This window comes from Megascapheus bottae, chromosome 2 (assembly GCF_031878675.1).
Source record: "Megascapheus bottae isolate mThoBot1 chromosome 2, mThoBot2.hap1, whole genome shotgun sequence".
Taxonomy (NCBI): Eukaryota; Metazoa; Chordata; class Mammalia; order Rodentia; family Geomyidae; genus Megascapheus; species Megascapheus bottae.
Window position 1 is genome coordinate 41,297,746 of NC_143510.1, and position 25,557 is coordinate 41,323,302.

Sequence of the window (25,557 nt, forward strand, 5' to 3'; positions counted from 1 at the left end):
GGGTGTGCAGCAGGGCCCCTTCCTAAGCTTACTGTGTGACTCTGGGTCAGTGACTCTCTCCGGACCTGATTTATTCCCATTTCATACATTAACAATAGTAATTATATTTAAGGACTATTGCGCTCCGACCCTCGCCCGCAAGGATCCGACACACGATACAGGTTGCAAGAAGCTTCTTTCTTCTCCTGGTTCTCCTCTCTTTCCTCCTTACTCCGGGTGTATATGTACAAGCCCACCAATAGGAATAGGCGCCTCAAACACTCCACCAATCATCTCCTGCCACCCACAGTACATGCACCTGGCACTCGCTCGATCACGCAGCAAGATGGAGGCCAGCACGCTTCCGCTCATGCACAGCGCAGGCTTCCGCTAAGCAGTAGGGGCGCATGGGCAGCCACGCCTGATTGCGTCAGACCCCCATTCCAGGAAGTGGAGGTATGGCCGCCAGGTCCGTGTGCCGCTTCCCACAAAGGACTAGTAATTATGTTTTGCTTTCCCTTATCTGAAGGGATACCATTTCCCATAGGCTTTCCTACCTTCTACCTCACCACTGACATGCTGCAGAAGCCATTTTTCTAAACTGACAGAGTATTTTATCCCTTTTCCACGTGGTGTGTGTGTGCACATACCAGTACTTAGGATTGAACTCAGGACCTTATTGTCAGTCCTTAGCTTTTTCTCTCAAGGATGGGTCTTCACTTCTGGCTTTTACCTCCAATTAACCACTAAAAAGTCTCTTGGACTTTCCTGCTCCGGCTGGATTTGAACTGTGATCCTAAGATCTTAGATTCCTGAACAGCTATGATTACAGGCGTGGGACCTGGCTTCCCTTCAGCTTTTTTGCAACTGCTTGCTGAATCTTGTCCTCCAGAGGCCCATGTGACAAATGTCTGTTACACAGCTCATGGAACTCTAGGGAGTGGGGCTTAATGGATCGAAGTTAATTCAGTAGAGTTCTGCCTGTGAAGGGAGCCTCATCACTTCCAGTCTCTTTGCTTCCTGGCCACCATATGATGAACAAATCTGCTCTACTACATTCTCCTGCTATGGTGGACTATGCTGTTGTAGGTCCCTTTAAAGAAACAAGGTCAAGTGATGGTGAATGAAATGTGGGAAACTTGATTACCTCATGTATTTTGTCACAATGACAGCTAACAAAATTTAATATAGTGTTGTCTTTCCATGATCTGGCCCTTACAGGTCTCCTCACCATGACTCCTCAACCCAGTCAATTTTTAGTTCTTAGCTTCACACATGCTAAGTACTTCTAGCTTGTCAGATAGGACATGCAAAATAATTGTGCCAGTAATGGGAGTTCAATTCAGGGTCTTAGCTTGTGTTCTTACTTTTTCACTCACAACTGCCTCTTCCACTTTAGCCACAGCTCCACTCTGGCTTCTTTGCTCATTAATTAGAGATAAGTCTCATGGATTTTCCAGCCCAGGCTGGGTTTGAGCCTTCATTCTCAGATCTGTCTTCTGAGGAGCTAGGATTACAGGCATGAGTATCAGCATTTGGCTTGTCATGTTATATCAGTATCTATACTTTGCTTCTCTTCTTGAAATGTGTCTGCTTAGTGTGTACTAGAGTCAGTTCCATTACTGAAGGCTCTTTTTCTGGGTTTCCTCTGAGCCCAGTCCCTATGAGTCACTAAATACAGTCAGCAGTGAGTGAGGAGGGGGCAGTGAAAACCATTAGAGGAAGAGAACAAGGGAGGGAGTAAATTTGATCTTATGTGCCTGTATGGAAATATCACAATCAAATTTCTTGATATAATATACACTAAAAGAAAACAGAAAAGAAGAAGAATAAGTTCTATGAGCAATTATTGAGAAATAAAGGAGATGTTTACCCAGGATTGGATAGAAAACTTGATTTCATTGTGCTGGACAGACAGCTAAAGCATAGACAGAGTTGCCTAGAGACTGACATATCCAATGAAGAAAAAGCCCAGTAGTTTCCATGTCATGGTTCCTCTGCTGTTGGCAAAGTGCAGGAAAGGCTGCTTGGTAGGCAAGGGCAGAGAGAAGGCTATGAAATACCAGCAGGAAGAAGGGGAAGCTGAGGTTCTGATAATCTGGAGAATAATCATGAGATCTTAGAGTGCAATGAACAGAGTCATCATGGCCACTTTCTATTGGAATTTTGGTGAAGAAACAGAACATTAGCACTGTGGTTTGTGTGGTTTAGACTAAGAAAGCAGAAGGAACTTGACTAGGAGAGTATAGTGTGATTGGCAGCAGCAATGACCGCCCACCTGAGACCCATGGGGTGTCATATCAAGCTGTGCATTTTCCCTCTAGCACCACACAGTTGCTCAGGCATGAATTCAAGGAAATGAATGTGAAGGATTAAATACAGTGGACTTTTCCTCAATTGATACAGTACAGGAAGAGAACAAAAGAATGGTGGACTTTTTCCTTGTAATGAAATAGAGAACCACTAAAAAGCCGTAAGTGTATTTGGTTATCTGAAATTGGATAGGGAACGGGGGAAAACAAGATGAAGGGTGGAGGTGGGGGGGAGGGAAATGGGGACCAAGACATGTGAAAGGGTATCAATGTATGGGAATTAATGCACCATCTATCTGGCAAATATCCTATAACCCTTCTATTAATTACAATAAAAATATATGGAAAAAAAGCCATAAGTGGCACTGTGGCTCAAGTGTTAGAGCACCAGGATTGAAGAAAAAAATAAAAAGTAAGACTAAGAGTGTAAAGCTCAAAATTCAAGCCTCAGTACAGGTGTGTGTGCACACCATGTGAGGACATATTCAGTTTATGGAATGCTTAAAATGGCTCTTTTAAAAATAAAGCAACTTTGAAATGACATTGAATGAATTCCTGCACATCCTTTATGGTCCATTAAGCTATGTAGATGGAGATTTCTCAAAAGCTAACTTACCAGGGATGACATGTCAACACAAATGGCTGTGGGTCGTTAGCAGTGCCCTGCAAAAGCTAATAAGTGATACATTTCAGATTTACTCAAAATTCCAGGGTCAACTGAAAAACCTTGGTTTAATGGGTTCTTGCAAAGGTAAGCCAAATGATGGCATAAAAATATTGTGATCTCCTCAAAAGGTAGAACAAGCCAAATGTATTTATGACAGAAATCTTCTAATCTGAACAAAAGTTCCCTTTTCTCATTTGCTTTTGACTTGGATTTGTCTTTATGTTCCTGGCCTGGTCTCTGGTTGGTACAGGGAAGTAATGCACAAAATGCATGAACTATTTCTCACATACTGACCATTTTAGTTTTCCTCTAGACAAGTGACTTTGGCTGGGTGTCAGTAGTTCAGCCCTATAATCCCAGCTATTCAGGAAGCTGGGCTCTGAGGATCAAAGTTTAAAGCCAGCCCAGGCAGACAAATCCTGGAGACAACTGTCTTCAGTTAACCAGCAAAAGTCAGAAGTATATGTGTGGCTTAAGTGGTTGAGCACCAGTCTTGGGTGGAAAAAGCCAAGTAAAAACTCAAGGCCTTAGGTTCAAGTGTTTTCTTCCTCAACCAAAACAAAACAAAAATTAAAAAATAACAAGGGACTTAGTTACTGCTGTAATACCTTGTTATGAATGTTGTCTGGATGTGAGGTGTGTGAGCCAGAAATGATTATGATGTTAGATGTTTTATTTTAGTAAGATACCTGGTTTATATTCTGAAGCACGATTTTCATAGTAGCTATTTAGACTTCCTTTAGTTGTAGGGGTTCAAGTTTTCACAGCTTCATTTTATTTCTTTTTAAATAGATGTTTTCTTGAGACAATCATGGCATTTCACTAGTTACTAATCAACATTACAAAATGTATGCAGTAATAGATGGTAACCACATGGGTAAAAGCACACATATTGTTTAGTAAATGAAAACCAAGAAAATCAGTGAGACAAAAATAAAGATACAGAGCTCCTTACCTGATAGCTGCCTGTTACAACCAAGCAACTTATCTATTCCGAGTCTTCACTTTTAAGAAGCACTGTCTGGTTATGAATACTTTTACTTCTTTTCTGGCACTGGTGTCCTTAAAAGATCACAGAAGGTAGCTTTAAGCTTTGTTTGTCCTCCATCAATAAAATGTTTGCTTTTTAGCCAAGTCTCGAAGTACTTTGATTTTCCTTAGACTCAACTGTACATTCCATATCACTGTAGATCACCTTATATCCAAATCCCTTTTTTTTTGGCCAGTCCTAAGGCTTGAACTCAGGGCCTGAGGCACTTTCTTCAAGGTTCTTTGGTTCAAGGCTAGCACTCTACCACTTGAGCCAGTAGCACCATTTCTGGCTCTTTCTGAGCAGTTCATTGAAGAGAAGAATCTCATGGCCATTCCTGATCAGGCTGGTTTTGAACCATGATCCTTAGATCTTTGTTCCTGTGCACCTAGGATTATAGATGGTTACCATTGCCTGGCTTTCCATCCCATTTTTAATATACATATTTTAATTATATGAATTGTGTACATTTATGGGGTACAGTGAGTATATATAGATAATGTACAATGATCAGAGTTTGCCACATCACCATGCAATCACCTTGGGCATTTATCATTTGTCTTGGGCATATTAAAAATCCTGTCTATTTTGAAGTAGGGAATTTTTGTTAATGTACTGTGCTAATGAACATTAGAAATTATTCCTCCTTTTTAAGTGCACTTTGGTATCTGCAAGTCACCCTTTCTCCTTTTCCGCAAGCCTTCCACATATGAATGAACACAGATGCTGTCTGTTGGCCTATGTGTGGCTTATATAACATAATGGTCTTCAGTTATATCCATATTGCTGCAGATGAAAGTACTTCATTGCTATGGCTGAGTAATGTTTCATCATGTATATATTAACTACATTTGCTTTATCCTGTCACTCATCAGTGGAAAGTCAGGGTAATTCCATATCTAGTCTACTGTGGGTAGTACTAAATCCATGTCTCCCTGACATACTGAATTCCTATCTTTTCCATATATACCCAGCAGTGGGACTGCTGGATTTTATGCATAGTTCTCACTCATTCTGAGAAACCACAATGCCAATTTCCATAATGTATGTACAAATTTGCATTGTTGATGATGTTTGGGAGTATCCCTTACTCTACATTCTCATTTGCAGTTTGTCTTTTCCCTCAAATCTATTCTGTTTAGGGTAAGATGGTAACTCACTGTTAAATAATCCCTTTCTTAGCCAGGCACCAGTGGCTCACACCTGTAATCCAGCTACTTTGGAGACAAAGAACTGAAGATCAAGGTTTAAAGTTAAAGTTAGCTGAGGCAAACACATCCAAGAGATTCTCTATCTCCAACTAACCAGATAAAAAGGTAGTAGAAGTAAAGCTATGATGGCTCCAGTGGTAGAGCTAAAAGAGGGCATGGGACCAAGAATTGAAGATCCACCCCAGGCACACAGACACCCAAATTTCTTTTAATGATCAGAGGGATGCTTTTCTAAATATACTTTTCTACTATATCATCAATCTACATGCAATGCTTTCCTCGCAGGATTAGACACCGCAGTTTGATTATATATTTTTAAGTAGACTTCACATTTTTTCCTGGAACCTAGCATCTCAAAGCATATTTCCGTCAAAATGAATGTTGTCTCACCTCATGTGTAACACTGTTTCCAACCACTCTCATGTGACTTACAGGAGGTTAGCACTGCTGTCCACCCGGGCTCAGCTTTGATTTGTCTATGCCCATGAATCATCTCCATGGAGAAAATGCATGCAGGTAGCATTCCACTTTAATGTTCTTCATCAAACAGCTTCCTAGTGGCAGAAAAAAAAAAGCTATGAAAGTTGTTAGGAAAAACATTCTGAATTACCAGGAGGTAGTTTCTTCAGGAGTCAGGGAGTGGGGGCACATGTGCTGTGGAGGGAATACTTAATTAAGCCTATGGGGGAGAATTCCTCTCACATCATCAAAGACTGAAAAGCCACCTTTGCAGTGCATAAGCTTTTAAGGAATTAAAGGAACTTTGATTCTAGAGTGTTATGTTTCAGTGTACCAATAGGGAATAAGGAAGATGGAAGACATTCTTAAGAAATGCACTTGGGAGTCATTCAGTGGTCTATGGGATCTAAACAATCTGAACCGGCTCTCCGTCTGAGATCTTACCATTATATGTTCAGTACTTTGTATGAAATCTTACCATTATACATTTAGTACTTTGTATGAAGGCTTTGTAGTTTCCACCTTTGTAAGTATGAACTGGGCCACGCTAGCTCCTGTTTTTAAAATATTTATTTATGTGGTTCCACAAAAGGGGTTTCAGTTTAATATGTCTGTTCATGAATACCATGCATCTTCCTCAGTGTTACTCCTGTCATCATTCTCTCTCATCCTAAAGTGATTTTTTTTGCCAGTCCTGGGCTTGAGCTCAGGGCCTGAGCACTGTCCTTGGACTTTCTCAAGGCTAGATCTTGAGCCTCAGCACCACTTCCAGCCTTTTTCTGTATATGTGGTACAGAGGAATGAAACCTGGGTCTTCCTGCATGGTAGGGAAGCACTCTACCACTAGGCCAAACTCCTGGCTCCTACAGTGTTTTTTTTTAAATAATGATCTTTTCCAGATAGCAATTATCTTGATGCCTCGTCAAATAGCACCTACTTGCAAAGGCAGGTTATAAACAGGAGAGCATGTCATGTGACTCCAAAAAAGAGTGAGTTTAAGAACTGAGGCAAGGAGACCACTTAATCAAGGCCTGCCTAGGTCACACAACCTGTCCTTTCCAGCTCCTCAAAAAAGAGCATACTGAAAAACAAGATTAGGTATACAAGTTTGAAATGTTAATTTGACCTCTGGATCTTTTTTTTGCATGTGTTTCTTGAATATGCTTTGATTTTTGGTATAGAACTCAGTCTTAGAAATGGAGGATATCAATAGAAATGAGAAGAGAAGAATGCACTCAAATCTTGTAAAACAGACACCAAGGTCACTGAGAAAACACTTCCAAAAATAAGTGCTTCCTCTGCAAATATGTTCTGGAAGTATTGATACTTTGTTTCTTCCATCAGTTGATAGGACAGTGAACATTAGTGGATTTCAGATTTAAATCAAGGCAAATGAGCAGCTGTAGTTAAAAGTCCTAATGTTAATCATTCTTTATGGAAGGCTTATGTTTCCTTATACATCTTAGACTTTAGAAGCTTCTGTCATTTCTTAAATATCTTCAAATAGTTCTGCAGATGTTTCAACCCAATATGTCAATTTATAGTGCAACTTTCTCCCCATCTCTCCCAGCTCTTCTCCCCCTGAGTTTCCTGGCTCAATTTTCACACCTAGGTATTGACTATTGTGACTGTCATCACCCTCTCTCAGCTTGTCTACCCCCTTCCCCAACTCTTCCCTCAACAGCACAAAGAACACAAAACTATGTGCAGAGAGCATTAATTGCTGCTAGTTTTGAGGAGATTGTTCTTGGAGTGTGCATTTTTATTGCTGGTGTCAAGTCATGTCACCATTTGCTAGTCTATCTAGTTGAAAGGATTCTTCATCCTCTTCTATTACTGTTTATCATGCATCACTTCTTAGACCATTTCATTAGAGTATCTTCACCATCAGGCAGAAAAATTTCCACTAATTTATATCTCACTTGCATCATCTGTGTCAGAATAGAGGACTTTATTTTAGATGAACTTGCTGTTAGCTATGAAACAACTGGAGTTATGGCAAATACTCTGTAGGATTTACTCTATGGTTTATAGCTCAGCATTAAAATAAATACTTATTATCCAGTAACAGCAATTTCACTAAAATATAAATGACTGGTATTTGAGTGTTCTGGAAAAGATCTTGTTTTAAGCTAAAGCTTGTTTAAAAATTTCAATTCAGGGCTGGGAGTTTGGCCTAGTGGTAGAGTGATTGCCTAGCATGTACGAAGACCTGGGTTCAATTCCTCAATACCATATATATAGAAGAAGGCCAGAAATGGTGCTGTGGCTCAAGTGGCAGAGTATTAGCCTTGAGGAAAAAGCCCAAGGACAGTGCTCAGGCCCTGAGTGCAAGTCCTATGACTGGCAAAAAAAAATTCAGTTCAATACAGCTTTAAATTTTAAGTAGTTCTACAAAAAGGTTATGTGTGGAAAATGTGTCTTGATCAATGTCACTCTCTCCTATCTTTTCCAGTGTACCTCATCCCCTCAAGTTGAATTTTTCTTTATTTAGTACCGTTAACTATTTCAGATCCTAGATAGTTAAATGGGTACCTTGTTTCAACACATTCTTGATGCTATAACAAAATGGTCATAATATCAGCTGGCTTATAAACACAGGGACATTTCTTATAGTACAGACTGCAGAGCCCAAGGATCAAGCCACCAGCAGATCTAGTGTCTGCTAAAGCCCCCTTCCTCATAGAGGATGCCTGTCCCATGTGTCCTCACATGAATGAGGGACAAAGTAGACTGTGTAAAGGACAAGGATTGCATCAGGGACTCAAATTTCATGACCTAATTATCCTCCCAAACAACTCTACTCCTAATACAATAGTAACCTAAGAAATTCGTAACTTGTGAGGAAATTAATAATTCTATGATGATCGAAATAGTATAATTAACTTCATTGGTACACATGCATACACACCTATTTTTCAACCTGACTTCTTGATTACTACTTCCCAAAAAGGTGTGTTGACGCCTGACATGGTGGCTCACACCTGTAATACTAGCTACTCAAGAGGCTGAGATCTGAGGATTGCAGTTCAAAGCCAGACCAGGCACTAAATACTGTGAGACTCTTATCTCCAATTAACCACTAGAAAACCAGAAATGGCACCATGACTAAGGTGATATGGCAGTAGCCTTGAGCTGAAGGACAATGATCAGGCCCAGAGTCCAAGCCCCATGACCCACAAAAAACAACAACAACAACAACAAAACACTTTGTGTGTATTGACATTGTGGAAGATTCTGGAGTAAAATGTACTATGCTTCACCCCTAGTGTAAATATGCTTTCTTCTTCTGCATCTTCTCATTTACTAGAGCTATTCAATAGGCAGCAAGCCCTCCATAACTGGAACATCAGTCTGTGCTGAGGGCTCAAAATAATGGGATTTATCCTGAAGTCACCTGCTTCTCAAAGTACCACTAGTTTCACTATATACAAGTGGATTGTGCTGAAGTGGATGTCATCATAGTGATCTAAAGCCAGAAGCTGACCTAGTACACACTGTCTAAGGTCTGGTATTTCAAGTTCCCAGATACGTATTTTAGGAAATACACTTTATTTTCGATTAAGGGCTGGGTCTGGCATCATTGCCTTTGTTCCCTGTGGCTATGAATGCCTCTCTTTAGGCCTGGATGAACCTATTTCTTTTCAGAAAATAGTCTTGACTGGATTTCCACAAAACTCTTGCCAATTATTATATTCAAAAGAAAACTCAAAAGAAGAAACCGATGGGGGAAAAAACACCACACTATAGTTTTTCTTTTTGTCAGTTGTGGGCTTAACTCTGGGATTGGGTGCTGTCCCTGAGCTCTTCAGCTCACAGCTACCACCCTACCCCTTAATCATTAGAAAAGCAGAAGTGGCGCTGTGGGTCAATTGGAGATGAGACTCATAGATTTTAGTGCCTGGGCTGTCTTTGAACCATGATCCTCAGATCTCAACCTCCTGAGTAGCTAAGATTACAGGCATGAGCCACCGTGCCCAGCTTTTTTTTCAATGATAAACTAAGTGACAATATTTTTATAAAGATTTTTCAAGATATTTCATACTCAGATTATCTGATTCTAGCTCAATGCTTTATACATAATTGAAGTTGTTTTGTGTCCTTCTAGTTTACAATGAAAATAGAGAAAGTTTACAAATACTCATTTGAATATAGTGAAATGTACATTGTAGATAAATGCTAGTGATTTTGGTCATAAGTTAATTTCAGATGTTGGTAGTCATTTAACCCAAGGTCTATGCTGGAGTTATCCACTTTCCACCCACTGTGCTGTGGGCTTTCTCTCTGAGATAAATGCTGTGTATGTGTGGTTCTCAGGAGGTCGAGCTGTGTCGTGTTAGCAGTCAGGAGAAGCTGGGCCTGACAGTCTGTTATCGGACAGATGATGAAGAGGACACAGGCATTTATGTGAGTGAGGTAAGAAATGCCACAAAACAGAAGAAGGGAAGCCTGTGAGACAAATCCTTCCTAGGCTTTAATGTATGGCCACATTCCAATTTCTGCCACTTTTAATTAGGAAAGCAAAACATGCTGCTCAAGTAATGTAATCATCACTCAATGGGGATCCCTTTACCATAGAACTTCAGTAAGAAAACAAAGTGGTAACCTTGTCTGTATTTAAATATATTTCCATAAGAATGCAGAAAGGTGAACAAAGTTTGAGCTGCAGACATTGTCCTTTTATTATAGTCCATCTTAGGTGAACAATAAATAGCTTTGGAAATACTGTTGACCTAAGATACTCTTAGCTTAAAATAGAAGCTATTGTATGGTAATCACCTCTTCCTCTTCCAAATAGTATCTATGTCTGTAGGTTGTTTACTTTTAGGACATGACAAGCCTGAGACATTGTTTTGGTATTATTTGCTTTGTTTCTGTGTCTGTACAGGGCTTGAACTCAGGGCCCTTAGCATGTTCACTCAAGCTTGGTACTCTACCATTTGAGTTACACCTCCACTTCTAGCTGATTAATCAGAAAGAGGAATCTCAGGGACTTTTCTGTTTAGACTGGCTTTGAATCACTATCCTCAGATCTTAGTTTCCTGAATAGCTATGATTACATGTATAAGCAACCATTATCCAGCTATATTAATTGCATTGAAAGACTATTCATTCAGCATCTTGGGAGTCTTGTTCAATCATCTAAGAAATAATTTCCACAAGTATGGTTTCATGTATACTCACATATATATACCCATATAGCCTAACTCATGCAAATGTGTATACGAGTTAGACAAAATAGGTATTAGTTGCTTTACCATGCTGATCTAACTTTTTATGACTGATGTTAAAAGCATTACGTAAGGATCTCTCAGCAAGAAACATTGTTATATTGTTTCTTGTTGATATTTTTGCTGACTTCTGTGTATTTTTTTTGTGTTTTGAGACAAGGTGTTGTTATGTAGTCCAGAATAGCTATGAACTTGCAATCAATTCTCCTGTCTTAGTTCTGAGATTATAAATGTAAGCCACCATGCTTTGCTACATCTTCCTGTTTTAACAGAGCTGTTTCAAATATGGAAGAGATCATAAAATTAATGCATTTAGAAAATGTTACCATTCCATAAATGTTACTATTCTTTGTCATAATATTGACTCCTAAAGTAAAAACTTCTAGAGATTTGTAATTCTAATTAAGGTGAGGAAGTAATTTTTTTAAGCTCATAAAAAGTTACTTGTAATATGAACAGAACTAAAAAGGCCCAAGTTTAATTTATCATTCTGACTACAAAGTTTGTGTTGTAAATGATTTTGAATGTGATACAATTGTCCAAATAATAACTAGAAGTTTATCAGAAAGCACAGAGGGTTGATGAGACATATAGATTTGAAGTAGTCACAGAAACTAAGCACACATACTTGGGATGTTATCCTAATTCCTCTTACATGTAATTAAGCCCTTATTACTAGACGGTTCTATTAGTAAGAAAATAATATCTGCATTGAAATGCTTTGCTTGGACAAAAGCCTGAAGATATCACATGAAACCTAATGGAATTACCCTAGCAAACAGAAAGCTATCACTCAGGTTTGACCCATCAAGATGGTGATAAAGGTCTTTTAAAGGAACTTGAAACACATACCTATTCTAAAATAATTCATCATTAACATAATTTTCCCTACATCTGAAATGACTAGTAATGAAACATATACAAACAGGGTTTTATGTGCACTTCTTGAGCAATACACATGATTATAAAGTTATAAATTAATATTCTCATAAGATAGAAGTCCCTTTAATAAATAGGGAACTACAATGTAAGTATGATTTGGGGGGACAACTAGAGGAAGATTTTAAAGAATCACCTTAGCAGAAAGCAGATTTCCTGGGTTCAGAAAGCCTGGCATTAACTTCATACCAGGTGACGACATCCTTGCATCATAATTGGCATGGCATTGAGCAATAAAGATGGGGGGAAGGAAAGAATAGAAAGGATAAACAATGGTCTAAGTTCTGCTCTAGTTCACTTTGTTAATCTTTTCAAAATTAATGATTTTGACAGACAAAAACATAACATATACTGTTGTAAATCCATAGGAAACCTTTTGGGTCATGGTTTAAAATATATATTTTTTAAGCCAGATGCCAGTGGCTTGCACCTATTGTCCTTGCTACTCAAGAAGGTGAGATCTGAGGATTGTCATTTGAAGCCAGCCAGGGAAGGAAAGTCTGAGACTCTTACCTTCAATTAACCACCAAAATGCCAAAAGTGGAGCTGTGGTCCAAGTGGTAGGATGCTAGCTTTGAACAGAAAAATTCAGAGTCTTGAGTTCAAGCCCCTGGATTGGCACAAAATTGTTACTTAAGTATATTTGAGAATATTGCCTCTTCTCCACTGAATACGTTTCCTCCATTACAGGTAGATCCCAACAGCATTGCTGCCAAAGATGGGAGAATCCAAGAAGGGGATCGTATTTTGCAAGTAAGTGGTGCAGTTCAACTTTAGACAGACCATAGGAATCAGGATTGTTTTTTTTTAATCATGTATGTACAAAACAAGCTATCATTTAGAAACTTTTTAAAGTAAAGATGGTGCCATTTCCTAAGAATTAAATTTGCTAATAATTTTTAGGAATGTATTGGTGGTTGATAAAGTCAAGTAATCTCACTGCAAAGACTGTACCTTCCAGCTCAACCCTTGTCTTTCTGCACAAACTTAACCTCCTTTCAACTCAACCCCATTTTTGCATCTTTAAAAAAATGGTAATAGCTGGGCCTAGGTGCTTAGCTTCTCAGAGGCTAACATCTAAGGACTGCAGTTCAAAGCCAGCCAGGAAAAGAAAGTCCATGTGATTCCCAACTTCAATTTACCAGCAAATAGCCGGAAGTGGAACTGTGGCTCAAATGGTAGAATATCAGCCTTGAGTGAAAGCAGCCAAGAGCATGAGGCCCATAGTTTAATCTCAAGTGTGAGCACACACCCTCAAAAAGCTACCATTTTAGTATATCATCCAGACAAGACCCAAAATAACTGAATTTTTAATTTAAAAATCTGAATGTATGCTAACCTTTCCAACTAAATAGAATGGAAAAAAAAAAAACTTCTGTTCTTGGAGCCATGTTACACCCAGCAATCCTGATCCAATGTTGCTGTAGAAGAAAATGCACAATGACTTCATGAAAGGCCTGGAATATTTCTGGGCTCAGACAGGGAAGGACTCTACTGTTTTTTAAAGTGCTTCCTTACTGTCTCCAGCTGTCACTTCTCCCCTCCTCCCAACATGGTACATCACTTTTCAGCTAACCACTCTCACAGGATATGGTTGGATAGAAATAAAATGACTGTTTCCATACTGGCATGTTATATGTCTGACACTTCCAAATACTTGGCTGTATTGTAAGCAACTACATATGCAAAAAAAGAGGACCTGCAGGAATGCAAAGTATTCCTTAATAGAGTTGCTTTACTGAAGAGACAACAGCAGGATGGATAAAATGCTGTTTTCTGTCTGGTTGTATATTCTGTGATGAATATGTCACACTTAATGAATAAATACATCACATTAAAACACCTAGGATTCAATTCTGTCTCTACATGTCAGAGACAAAAGTATCTCAAGAGTGATGGTGAAATTACACCCACAGACTAATGGCAAGCAGCATGGACCATAAATGACTCCTTTCCCATGGAGATGAGAGTGGGAACAGCAGAGGATTCTCCTTCTTATTCATGAGGTTTCCTGGCTGCATTTGATTTAAATGAATCTCTCTGGAGCAAGTGTGATTGTAATGTTCTAACAGTATGTTTATGATCCCGCCTTCATTGTACAGCTAAATTTTTCTTTTTGTAAAACACCAAAAGCCTGTTAGATGATCATAAACACACAGTGGAAATAATGCAGAAGAGAACTCAATGAGCCAATTTCATGAGAGCATTTCTAGTGCATGTGTTTGCTCTGCAAAGGCTTGGTGGTTCTGTCTCTACTACCTGGCCAAGAACTTGCATCCAATTTGTTCCCAGGAATTAATCTTGGCAAATCATTCACAAAGTTACAGCGCTCTGAAATGCACTTCTAAGCTAGGTTTCTCCACATTCATGCTGTCCTCGGGATTCTAAGGGTCTCATATTTCTTGTGAGCAAGTTTAAGTCATGTGGATCAAAAACTATGTTCCTATGGATTACTTTTCATACAAAACTGCCAGAATACAATCAATGTGACAGTAAGACTGTGACTTCTCTTTCATTTCTGGGGCCTCTTCTTCCCTGGGAGTAGCTGTTTCTCATTTCTGTTATTATTTCTATATCTAAATCTCTATACTTTATCCTTCCTTCTGTCCATATTAAGATACACACACACACACACACACACACATATCTGAAATTAATCTTCCTCTTTGCCTACTATTCTAAGAAGTTACAAGACAGTTCAATGTAAGAATTTCAATTGCAAATGGTGCTGGCAAAATTTGTTAAGAACCTGTAGAAAACTAAAGTTGGATCCTGCACCAGAATTAATTCCAAATGGATCAAAGACCTTGATGTAAAAGCAGATACCCTGAAAACTTTACCAGAAATTAAATAAAGTTTAGACAAATGGGATTGTATTAAACTTCTGAGTTTCTGTATTGTAAAGGACATAGCTAGCAAGTTAAATAGAAAGCCCACAGAATGGGAGATCTTCACCAGCCATACAACAGACAAGGGCCTCATATCTAAAATATATCTACAGCTAAAAAAATTGAATCTCTAAACAAATCTCCAAAGAAACAACCATCCCATTAAAAGGCAAGCTAAAGACTTAGAGACTACTCCAAAGAGGAAATAAGAATGGCCTATAGACACATGAAATGCTCAACATCTCTGGCCATAAAAGAAATGCAAACTAAAAGAACTCTGAGATTCCACCTCACTCCAGTTAGAATGGCCATTTCAAGAAATCTAATAACAGATGCTGGGGATGATGCAGCCAGAAAGGATTGCTACTACAATGTTGGGAGTGTAAACTCTTTCAACCATTCTGGAAAGCAGAATTGAAATTCCTCAAAAATGTAAACATAGAGCTCCCCTATGACCCAGCAATTTCACTCCTTGCCATTTATCCAATGTCCAGAAACAAGGGCATACTAAACTTACTAGCACAACACTGTTCATTGCAGCATTATTTACCATAGCTAAAATATGGAACCAACCCAGATGGATCAAGAAATGTGGTGCTTATACACAATGGAATTCTATATTGCCATCAGAAAGAATGACATTGTCCCATTTGTAAAGAAATGGAAAGACTTGGAAAAAATCCTATTAAGTGAAGTAAGCCAGACCCAAGGAACATAGGCTCCATGGTTTCCCTCATTTATAATAATTAGTACACATCTAGGACTCTCCTAGCAGTGGATTACAATAGCTCAAAACTGATGTAATATAGGAACCTACGTAATATAGGACGAGACTAAATGAAATGAACTGTAGGATATGGAAACAAGAGGTTTATCTTTGTGATTGCTGTTCTTAATGTACTATGTGCAGTTAATTTCTTTTCTCTTTTATTCCTCTTATGGTTACTGTGTATATCTGACTTTGTTACCTGGTATATTTTACATATGTTTATTTGACATAGGGAAAGGGGAAAAACAAGATGATTGGGAGGAGATGGGGGAAGCGAAAGGGGGACAAAAACCTGAGAAGGGGGGTCGGGAGTTTGGCCTAGTGGTAGAATGCTTGCCTAGCATGCACAAAGCCCTGGATTTGATTCCTCAGTATCACACACATAAAAAAAGCCAGAAGTGGTGCTAAGGTTCAAGTGGTAGAGCTCTACTACCCTTGAGAAAGCCCAAGGACAGTGCTCAGGCTCTGAACTTACGCCTAGGACAGGCAAAAAAAAACAAAAACAAAAATGTGAGGTGTATTAGTGTTTGAGAAGTAATGCACCCACTACCTGACAAATGTAACTAACCTCTCTATACATTACCCCAACGATAAAATTAAAAACGAAGAAGTTTCAATTGTTCATCTGCTTCTGGAACAGTAACCAAGGGAAGCTAAAAATTAGTGTATTTAAGTAGAAAAATGTATTGAATCAGTTCCTATTCCTATTCCTCATCAACTTTTCCTCTTGTTTATCCTTCACCATTCTCTTTCTCTCTACAGCCTCTCAAATATGTGCAGCAGATTAGGCCTAAATTGAGACTTTTTAAAAACTAAGCTATTTATATGCGAGTCTTTAAACAAAACATAGTACCTGCTTTGGAAACTACCTTCAAATGATAGATCTGTATTATATGCAGACTTTTCTGCACTATCACTGGGACTTGAACTCAGCCTCATGTAGTCCCTTGGCTTTTTGCTAAGAGGCTGGTGCTCTGACACACAAACCACAGTTTCACTTCTAGGTTTTTGCTAGTTAATAGGAGAGTCAATCATACTGGTTTTAAACCAAAATCCTCGAACTCCGGAGATTACAGGCACCCAGCCGTGGGTTGTTTTTTAATACAAAGGAAATAGGAAACTTGTAAAACTTGACTTAATTTTATTTACATATTCAAATTAGAAATGGGAGGGTGATGAGAAGAAAACTCTACTCTGACTTTTTTCACTATTATAGTCTGCTTTCCTAACTACATATGGTTACACTCTGGGAATAAGGAACCTTCATTGTGGCCCAAGAATGAGACCTTGGGCTCATAATCCAGTGACTACATTTGTCCTTAGGCACCATCCAACACCTCAGACTCTCAGAGAGAAAAAAATATAGTTGGTTCCTTCATGCTTTTACACAGAAATCTTCATGGAAAGATATTAAATTACTGAAAGCAGGGATAATGCAGCGATATTTTCATCCAATTCAATATCCAAGAAATTAAATAATTTAAAAAGATACTTTTAACAATTTTTAACAAAAAAGTTTTTCTTTTTTTTTGGCTTGAACTCTGGGCCTGGTCGCTGTGCCTGAACTCTTCAGCTCAAGGCTACCACCCTCTCCCTGGAGTCACAGCACCACTTCTAGTTTTCTAGTGGTTAAACTGGAGATAAGAATCTCACATTCTTCAGTGCCTGGGATAGCATTGAACTAGGATCCTCAGATCTCAGCCTCCTGAGTAGCTGATTACAGGCATGAGCCACCATGCCTGGCAATTAAATTGTTATCTTCAGCAGAATTTCCCTCTTGAAATTTCTTGCTACCTATGTAGACTACATACTAGATATCAAAAATCATTATCATGGATACCAGTAATCAATAAAAATTTTTAAGATATGATCCAAGGAATAAATGCATTTTGAAGCTGTGTATTTTTAAATGGAACCTTTACAAGCATTTCTTTTTTTCTTTTTGCCAGTCCTGGGCTTGGACTCAGGGCCTGAGCACTGTCCTTGGGTTTTCTCAAAGCTAAGCTCTACCACTTCGGCCCCAGCATCACTTCTGGCTTTTTTTTTTTTATTTTACTATGTATGCGGTACCAAGGAATTGAACCTGGGTCTTCATGCATGCTAGGCAAGCACTCTACCACTAGGCCACATTCCCAGCCTACAAGCATTTCTTAAACAATTCAACTTTTAGTATTTTAGCAAAGTAAAAAGTGAAATACAAATTCTGTGTAATGAAAGTTTACTAAAAGTAAAATAAAATTGCCTTTACCAAAAACAAACAAACAACAACAACAAAAGGTTATTTTCTTCAGTTTTAAAGCAGTGAATGAGTTTTGGGGCTTTAGAAAGGAACTGATGTGTGCTTGAGGGTGTTCCAATTAGCTTTTCTTCCCCTTGATCGCTAAGCCCTGGGAGACAGACCCTCAGTGATACTTGGGCAACTGAGGCAGACCCACACCCCAACAGGAAATGATTGAAAGAGAATGCAATCTTCGTGGCCTGGGAGCACTGCCTGGTGAGAGATAATGCTGCAGCTCTTTAATTGGCTCGCAGCAAGCATGCAGGGTGACGGATTTCAGTTGTGGCACTGCTGGTCCTGCTTCCCAGGCACTATTATCTCAGAGTGACACTTCCATTACTCTGAGCGGAGAAAGATGAACGTCACCTGTCAGGGGCTGGTTAATTGTGTTGCTAGATGTATGTTGCCAGGGCGCAGGTTGGACATTTATGAACATAACTGCTTCCTCGGATGTCCGCCATCCTTCAGGGATCGATATGGCTCTTACAGTAAGCGTGTAATGGAGTGAGGGCACTTTCCACACAAGGGGCTAGAGATGAGCCCATTGTGTGAGGTGCAGTGTCCATACATTTACCATAAATGAGCTGATATTTGCCATTTATTGTGTGTGCAGCATTGTGGAAATGGAAACTAATGTGCCACTTTCGTTTGCTTTCTAGATAAATGGCGAAGATATTCAGAATCGAGAGGAAGCTGTGGCACTGCTGTCCAGTGAGGACTGTAAGAGAATCGTGCTACTTGTTGCCAGGCCAGAGATTCAGGTCAGAAAAGAGCAAAAGTCTTGATAGTAAACTGCTGTGAATGTGCTTGTGTTTATTCTCTACACTTCTACATGCAAATCACTACCATGGATCTCTGTAAAACTAAATACACAAATACAACTAAGCAGGTGCTGGTGGCTCACGCCTGTAAGCCCAGCCACTCAGGAGACTGAGGTCTAAGGATTGCAATGTGTAGCCAGCCTGGGCAGACACATCTTAGAAGCTCTTATCTCCAATCATCTACCACAAAGTCAGAAATCAAGATATGGTTCATGTGGTAGAACACTAGCCTAGAGCAAAAGTACAAGGCCCTTAGGTTCAAATCATTGTACTGGCACAAAAACACATTTAAGACTGACAGTGCCCCCTTACAATGGCAGCTAACATCCTAATTAAATACATTAGTGACTTGGAGTTGAATTCTGTGTGAATCTTCCCTCGAGGAGTCCACTAAAATTTAATTGTTAAGGTGAATCTGAGGGAAAAAAAATAGCCTGTTCTCCCTACCACCATAATTTTAATGTAGTATAGGGTGAGTTCCATTTATGTAGTTTTGGGGTTTTGGGGGCTAAAAATTTGACATCTAACAGAATTTTTTAAAAAATTCATTTACAGAGGAAGATGTTAGGACTATATAGGAGAGAAAGGAAAGTACTAGAGATTTTTCTTTTACTTCCTATGTAATTCTCTTCCCCCAACAGAGGAGGGACATCATTCTGTCACCCTTCCATCCATCTGTTAGTAGTTTGAGTGAAGTTAGTTATGTCACCATTTGTCTCCTAGGTTATTGATCTGATATTTTTCAGACTCAGTAACTACATAGCACCTATAAATTACATTGAGTAAGTGTATTTCAGTGTCACACTGAGGCCTGACTTGAATATAGTGGTTATAAAAGATCACCCTTTCCGCATATATTTCCTTTATGCCTTTGACCATTCTAAATGGTGCTCATAAAGCCTGCAATAGCCTGAAGCAGAGTACAGTTACACACCTGAGATCTCATATGCTCCCAAAGAAGCCCGGATGGTCTGGATGACTAGACTAGGTTATGAATGAATTTTTTTTAAATATAAATTATACTAGTTACCCAGAAACCTGGCAAACCCAGTTCTCTCTTGATTCCAAGTTCTTGGAAAAGGCGCTAAAAATACACAGTGGAGAAATATAAAAATGAGGGAGGTAGTCAACACCAATTGTACAGGTTCTGTTGTATAGGTGGTTTTCTGCCCTTTCTCTGTGTTGGTAGAGAAATTGTAAAATAAAGTCATTCAGAACTAAAACATGTCCTCAACCTTTATCACTGAGTAGCCATAATTATACCATGAGAAGAAATCTGGAAACAATGACATAAGCCTATGCCTGATCATGTCTGATAGAAGACATATGCCTGTCAGAACCAGTAGCATTCTGAATTATCTAGCTTGCACTTCAGAACTTTGGGGTAAATTTTTAAATGAGGACCCTTCCTACAGGCGATAGTTACCTGATGCCAGGATGTCCTTCTGCCTGTCAGAAATCAGGGCTAAACTCACCCCTTAATTCAAAACAGCTAACCTGCCATGGGATAACCCAATTATCTTAATCAACAAAGAAACACCATCTACACTTTTAAAACACACCTCAATATAGGCTATAAATAGATGCAAAAGGACCCTAACAGAAGCCTTGTGTGGGCCAGGAGTTTGGCCTACTGGTTAAAGTGCTTGCCTAGCATGCATGAAGACCCGGGTTCAATTCCTCGGTACCACATACATAGAAAAAAGCCGGAAGTGGTGCTGAGGCTCAAGTGGTAGAGCTCTAGCCTTGAGAAAAGTCCAAGGACAGTGCTCAGGCCCTGAGCTCAAGCCCAGGACAGGCAAAAAAAAAAAAAAAACAGAAGCCTTGTGTGTACATCACCTAGTTTTTTCCATCAAATTCAATGTTACCTCATTTCATTTTATGTTTGACTATTTTATTCGGGGCCAGTGTGGAAGGGTGTGTGTGTGTGTGTGTGTGTGTGTGTGTGTGTGTGCATGCGCGTGCATGTGCACTCGTGCATGTGTGGTTTTTCTAGTGTGTTTTTATTCTTAGAAATGATCTATAGAGTTGCTGGGGGCAATATTGTACATCTGTGCAATATTTTTAAATAACTCATTTCCTTCTCTCCCTGTCACCCTCCTTTCATTTCCTGCCTATTTTCTTCCTCAGACCATTAAAGATATTGCTTTTCTGTCCCAGTCCCCTCAGGACTTGAGGGCAGAGAAGGCTCTGGTAGGGACTTGGAGCCATGCATTTTTGTAAGATGGCACTTTTTCCTCTCCCCACCCCTCCTGCAATCCCACACATGGTCCATTTTGGTGCTGACAGCATATCCTGAGTTGCAATGACAGTCCTTTGTTCTTGTAGCCCCACTCTGATAAGGGATAGCTTGTCTCCCAGAATCACACTATAGAGAATGAGCCTCTAGGTGAGAAGAGGGAAAATGGGAGCCAAGATACTCACCTCTTCCTATGTAGTATCCTCCCAGCCCAGAAGGAAGCAATGCAGACATGAACTGACTGCTCTTGGCAACTCAGTAAGGAAGAGTTGTAAGGAATAATGAATCTCTCTTCTCCCTCAAACCCTCACTGAAACCTTACAAGACAATGTTACATCATGTACTCATCAGTATTCTGACATGCTCATAAACAACAATATTAAAAATAATCCTTGCTATGTTTAGACAAAAGGAGACTTAGCATTAAATACTTCCCTTTCGAGTCTACAGTAGTGGCTTTATGACACTTAAGAGGGATTCAAGAATGTAATCTTGAGCAAAAAGGCAAGTAAGAGTTAAAGGGTATGCTGGTACACACAGTTTGATTTATTGCTTAAAAAAATCAAACTATTGTCCATTTTGTTCACTAGAAAGCTACTGCTCCTTTGTAACAGAAAAGCAGAGCTTTGACAATAATCCAATTCATTTAATAAGCAGAGTCAGCTAATTTACGTAATCCAACTCCAAAAATCTACTTTGAGGCAAATTATCTCTACTGACTGTCACGGGCAATCCTATCAGCAAGGTAATGACCAGCTTTTACTTCCGTTTGTATGGAGAAGGAAAAAGGGATTTGTTCAGTTCAATTTGTATAAGATTCCTTCAAGAATACTTGCATCTAGCACCTACATGGATCACCAGCCCTGCAGGGGACTATACCACTTTACCACCCTTCAAATGCCAGCCACAGTGGCTCTGGTCTTTATCCTTGTAACTGAACCTGAAAAAAAAAAAGAACCAAAATAGACATGGTGGGCCCAGTAGTGGTGGTTCAGTGGTAAAGATTATTACCAGGCATGAAGCTCTCTTGGTTCAATCTCCAGCAACCTAAGAAACCAGATATCTCCCCTCCCCGCCCCCCCCCCCCCCCGCAAAGAATACTTTAGTTGGGTACTGGTACTTCATTCTTGTAATCCTAGCTACTCAAGAGGCTGAGATCTGAGGGGAGTGGTTTAAAGCTATCTTAGATGGAAATGTCCTGTGAAACTTTTCTCTCCAGTTAAACAAAAAGCTGAAAGTAGAGGTGTAGCTAAAGTGATAGAACACCAGCCTTGAGTGAAACAGCTTAAGTGAGAGCTCCAGTATGCATATACATACACAAATGATTTACAATTTATTTTTATAGACAAAAATGTCTGTGTGTTCTTTAGTGGAAAGGAGGTACTCTATTGCCCTGAGAGCCATCTAACAAAAAATTTAAGAAGTAGGGTGAGGGCCCATCAGCTAGGAGTGAGAGGCACCCTGTGTGTCACCTCCTTAGGAATTGTCTCACAGCCCTATCACTGGAGTTCTTTTCACAGAGGGATGATTGTAGTGTGCTTTTCATATACTCTAAAAAAGTAGTGTTCTCTGCAGATCTTATTTGGTTATGATACAAAATACATAGCTCTGTTTCAAGGAAGAATAAAAGGCGTAGGAATCATTTTAAAAAAATTATTATTGATATCCCCCTTTTCTTCTGAGAGGTGAGCTATAGGAGGCTGGTATTCTGAAGAGAATCATTATGATAAAAGGAACTGGTGAGGCGTCACCATTTAAGTTTCCCCTGCTTTAGCATGAGATCTTCCTAACGTAATAGAAAGTACTAATGTATTCTTTTCCAGCTGGATGAAGGCTGGCTGGAAGATGAAAGGAATGAATTCTTCGAGGAGTTAAACTTGGAGATGCTGGAAGAACAGCGTAATGAAACAACGCAGCCTACTTCCAAAGAGGTGGAGCAGGTAGGGCCAACAATTTCAACTACATCATTTGAAATGTTGCTAGTTCTTTTCTTAATATGGAACCAGAAATGGGGAGGAAAGCAAGAATCAAAGGGTTTGATGAAACATCTCTGTAATGGGAATTCTCTAGAGTACATGTCATCTCAAATGAAGCAAAGAAAATGTACTTTTTTTTCCCTATTAAGCATTTCTTCAGCTCAGGAAGCTTACGGACTGTTAACAGGTACTGCTTCAAACTAATGCTAGAAATGTAATTGTAAAAATATATGTGGGTGTATTAATATGCTAACTAGGCTCATCAATATGCTAATTAGACACACTATCATAACTCAATATACGCTTTTAAACTTTAGGATATTCATGTATCTTTTGAATATTTAAGCTATGACTAAAGGATGACATGACTTAAACCACTGATTTGTGTGGGTGTATGCCAAGACTGGCTTGCTTCTCCTATGTATGTGGTACTAAGAAATAGAACACAGGGCTTCTTGCATGCTAGGCAAGCACTCTACCACTAGGCCATGCTCCTAACCCCTTGTCACAGATTAAATGTGAGTCATATCACTCATTTTACTCATTTATCATCATAAGCTCAATGTTCATTCTCCAATATAACCTAAAAGATTGTTTCTTTAAAACAATAAACTCCTGTTGATCACTTATTCAAGCTGAATAAGTAATATTTGTTAATGTGTTAGCATCTCATAAAAATGTGTTTGTGAACATATGTCCATAGATGAAATAAGTCATCAGATTTCCAGCAACAGTGTCAATACAGCCATGCATGTGTCAGTTGAGCAACGTGTTCTTGGGCTAGTACGGTGACTGCTTTTCAATACAAATGGGACAGATATTTTTATGTATGACTTCAACAAGTGGCCACAAATAGAGATTTTGGGGGGGCAGAAGTTCCTGGTTACAAGCAAAAAAGTCTTTGCTTCAGGCTTTCTCTCCCTCAGTTACAAAATATGATCTGATGCAGAGTTGACAGAAGATGTTGAAATGTTGAAATGAAGAAGTTAGAGAGGATTCCTGTCTAGGTGAAGTGATATGGTGTCAAGTGCTACCCACTCGTCAGGTATAATACAAATGTCAGGTGTCCCCGACGTTATATTCTTATTGTGTGGAAACTGTTCTTCACCATGAGACAGGAAAACGATAATTGCCCTACTAAACAATACATTAGAAATATCTTGGTAACCATAGCCTGTCTCTATAAAAATTGCATGGAGAAAAGATAAATGATACAGCATTACATTAGAAATCAGGAATTCAAGGTTGAATGAAACTATTTTTACAGACCAATAATAAAAGATTGTCAATTATATTTAAAAATCTAATCAATCCAAGTATAATTCTAGCTACTCAAGAGGCTAAGATCTGAGGACGTGCATTTAAAACCAGCCCAAGCAGGAAGGTCCTTTGATGTCCTGTTAATAGGAAAAGGCTGGAAGTGGTATGGCTCTCATGGTAGATTACTAGCCTTGAATGTGAGGCCCTGAGTTCAAGACTCATTACAGATTCACATACACAAACTTAAATAAGCATTCACATATGTGTATTTATCCTTGCTTACCAGAAATTTCACTTTCTGTGTACTGTCTTTGGTCCTATGGCTGCTGCTAAGATCTTCTTTGCATTTTTCATAGCTGATTTTTAGCTTTTCAACTGGTTATAAAGTAAAAATACTAGCCTTGTGGAACCTACAGATGGTGTTATAATTCATTGCAAGACAGAAGAAAATATTATAATTAACGATCTATAAACTCATATGCCCAGCATCAGTAACAGCATTGAGGGATTATACATGTGAGGCACAGTACACAGACCTCATGTTTCATACTGTTAGCTTGTAGTTGGAGTCAGAAGTATGACTTAGCTAGTTATCAATACATTTGAAATAATAACAAATAAGAAAAATCTCAAAAAGATAATTCTATTACTTATACGAAATGAAACCAACTATCTATTGAGAGATCTTAATTTTAGAGTAACTTTTATTACCAATTCCACCCTTCTTTAGCACCAACTGGCCTAATTATATTTCAGTATGTAGTTTAATCTTTAAAGGAAGGACATATATATCAAGAAGTAAGTAATCCAAAACTTCAAGGTATATTATAGGGTGTATTACAGAAGACAAAATGATTTTACTATATTTACCACAAAGTACATAAGCAACTAATGAGATAAGGTAGATTGTCCTGTACCAAAAGCCAAGGAATAGAATTATAAATTATGTACATACGGACATATACCACCTTTGTCTGTGTGTGTATTTCAAAAACTTATTTTTGTGATAAACTCAGGATCTCATGCTTGTTACAAAGGTGCTCTACCATTTGAGCCATGGCCCTAACCCTTTTGTGCTGGTTATTTCTGAGATAAAGTCTCACTGCTTCCCCAGGCTTGATTCTAGACTGTGGCCTACCTATTCAGGATTTCAATTTTAGAATGACAAATACATGCCAGTATTGCTGGCTTCTTTCCATGAGATGGAGTCTCACAGACTTCTGCCCATGCTGGGCTAGTACCATGTTCCTCCCAATCTCAGCTTCTCACATAGCTGAGACTACAGGTACATCCAGCTACTGCTTGAGGAGAGGTCTGTGTGTGTATGTCTAGACTGGCCTCAAATCAGTCCTTCTGCTCTCATCCTCCCAAGTAGCTAAGATTGCAACTGGAAGAGATCTATAGCAGCTAAGGACTTTTTCCTCCAGTCCTGGGGCTTGAAATCAGGGCCTCAATGCTTTCTCTGAGCTTCTCTTGCTCAAGGCTAGTGCTCTACTAC

General features: G+C 39.1%; 1 protein-coding gene and 1 long non-coding RNA gene across 4 annotated transcripts in view; one reads left to right on the forward strand and one right to left on the reverse strand.

Annotated features, from left to right (window-relative positions):
• The window catches only part of Pdzrn4 (PDZ domain containing ring finger 4), a 327,296-nt gene that overhangs the window by 298,017 nt on the left and 3,722 nt on the right, over window positions 1-25,557 (forward strand). For both annotated transcript variants that reach the window (XM_090324214.1, XM_090324222.1), the window contains 4 exons: window positions 9,976-10,074; window positions 12,519-12,581; window positions 18,423-18,524; window positions 22,647-22,763. In XM_090324214.1, the coding sequence (XP_090180340.1) occupies window positions 9,976-10,074; window positions 12,519-12,581; window positions 18,423-18,524; window positions 22,647-22,763 (381 nt within the window). The remainder of the gene's footprint in view (window positions 1-9,975; window positions 10,075-12,518; window positions 12,582-18,422; window positions 18,525-22,646; window positions 22,764-25,557) is intronic.
• Window positions 1-25,557, reverse strand: part of LOC150066707 (uncharacterized) — a 507,115-nt gene that overhangs the window by 21,388 nt on the left and 460,170 nt on the right. For both annotated transcript variants that reach the window (XR_016533582.1, XR_016533583.1), the window contains exons 3-4: window positions 5,590-5,753; window positions 3,914-4,020 (exon numbers count right to left, since the gene is read on the reverse strand). This is a non-coding gene — a long non-coding RNA (uncharacterized LOC150066707). The remainder of the gene's footprint in view (window positions 1-3,913; window positions 4,021-5,589; window positions 5,754-25,557) is intronic.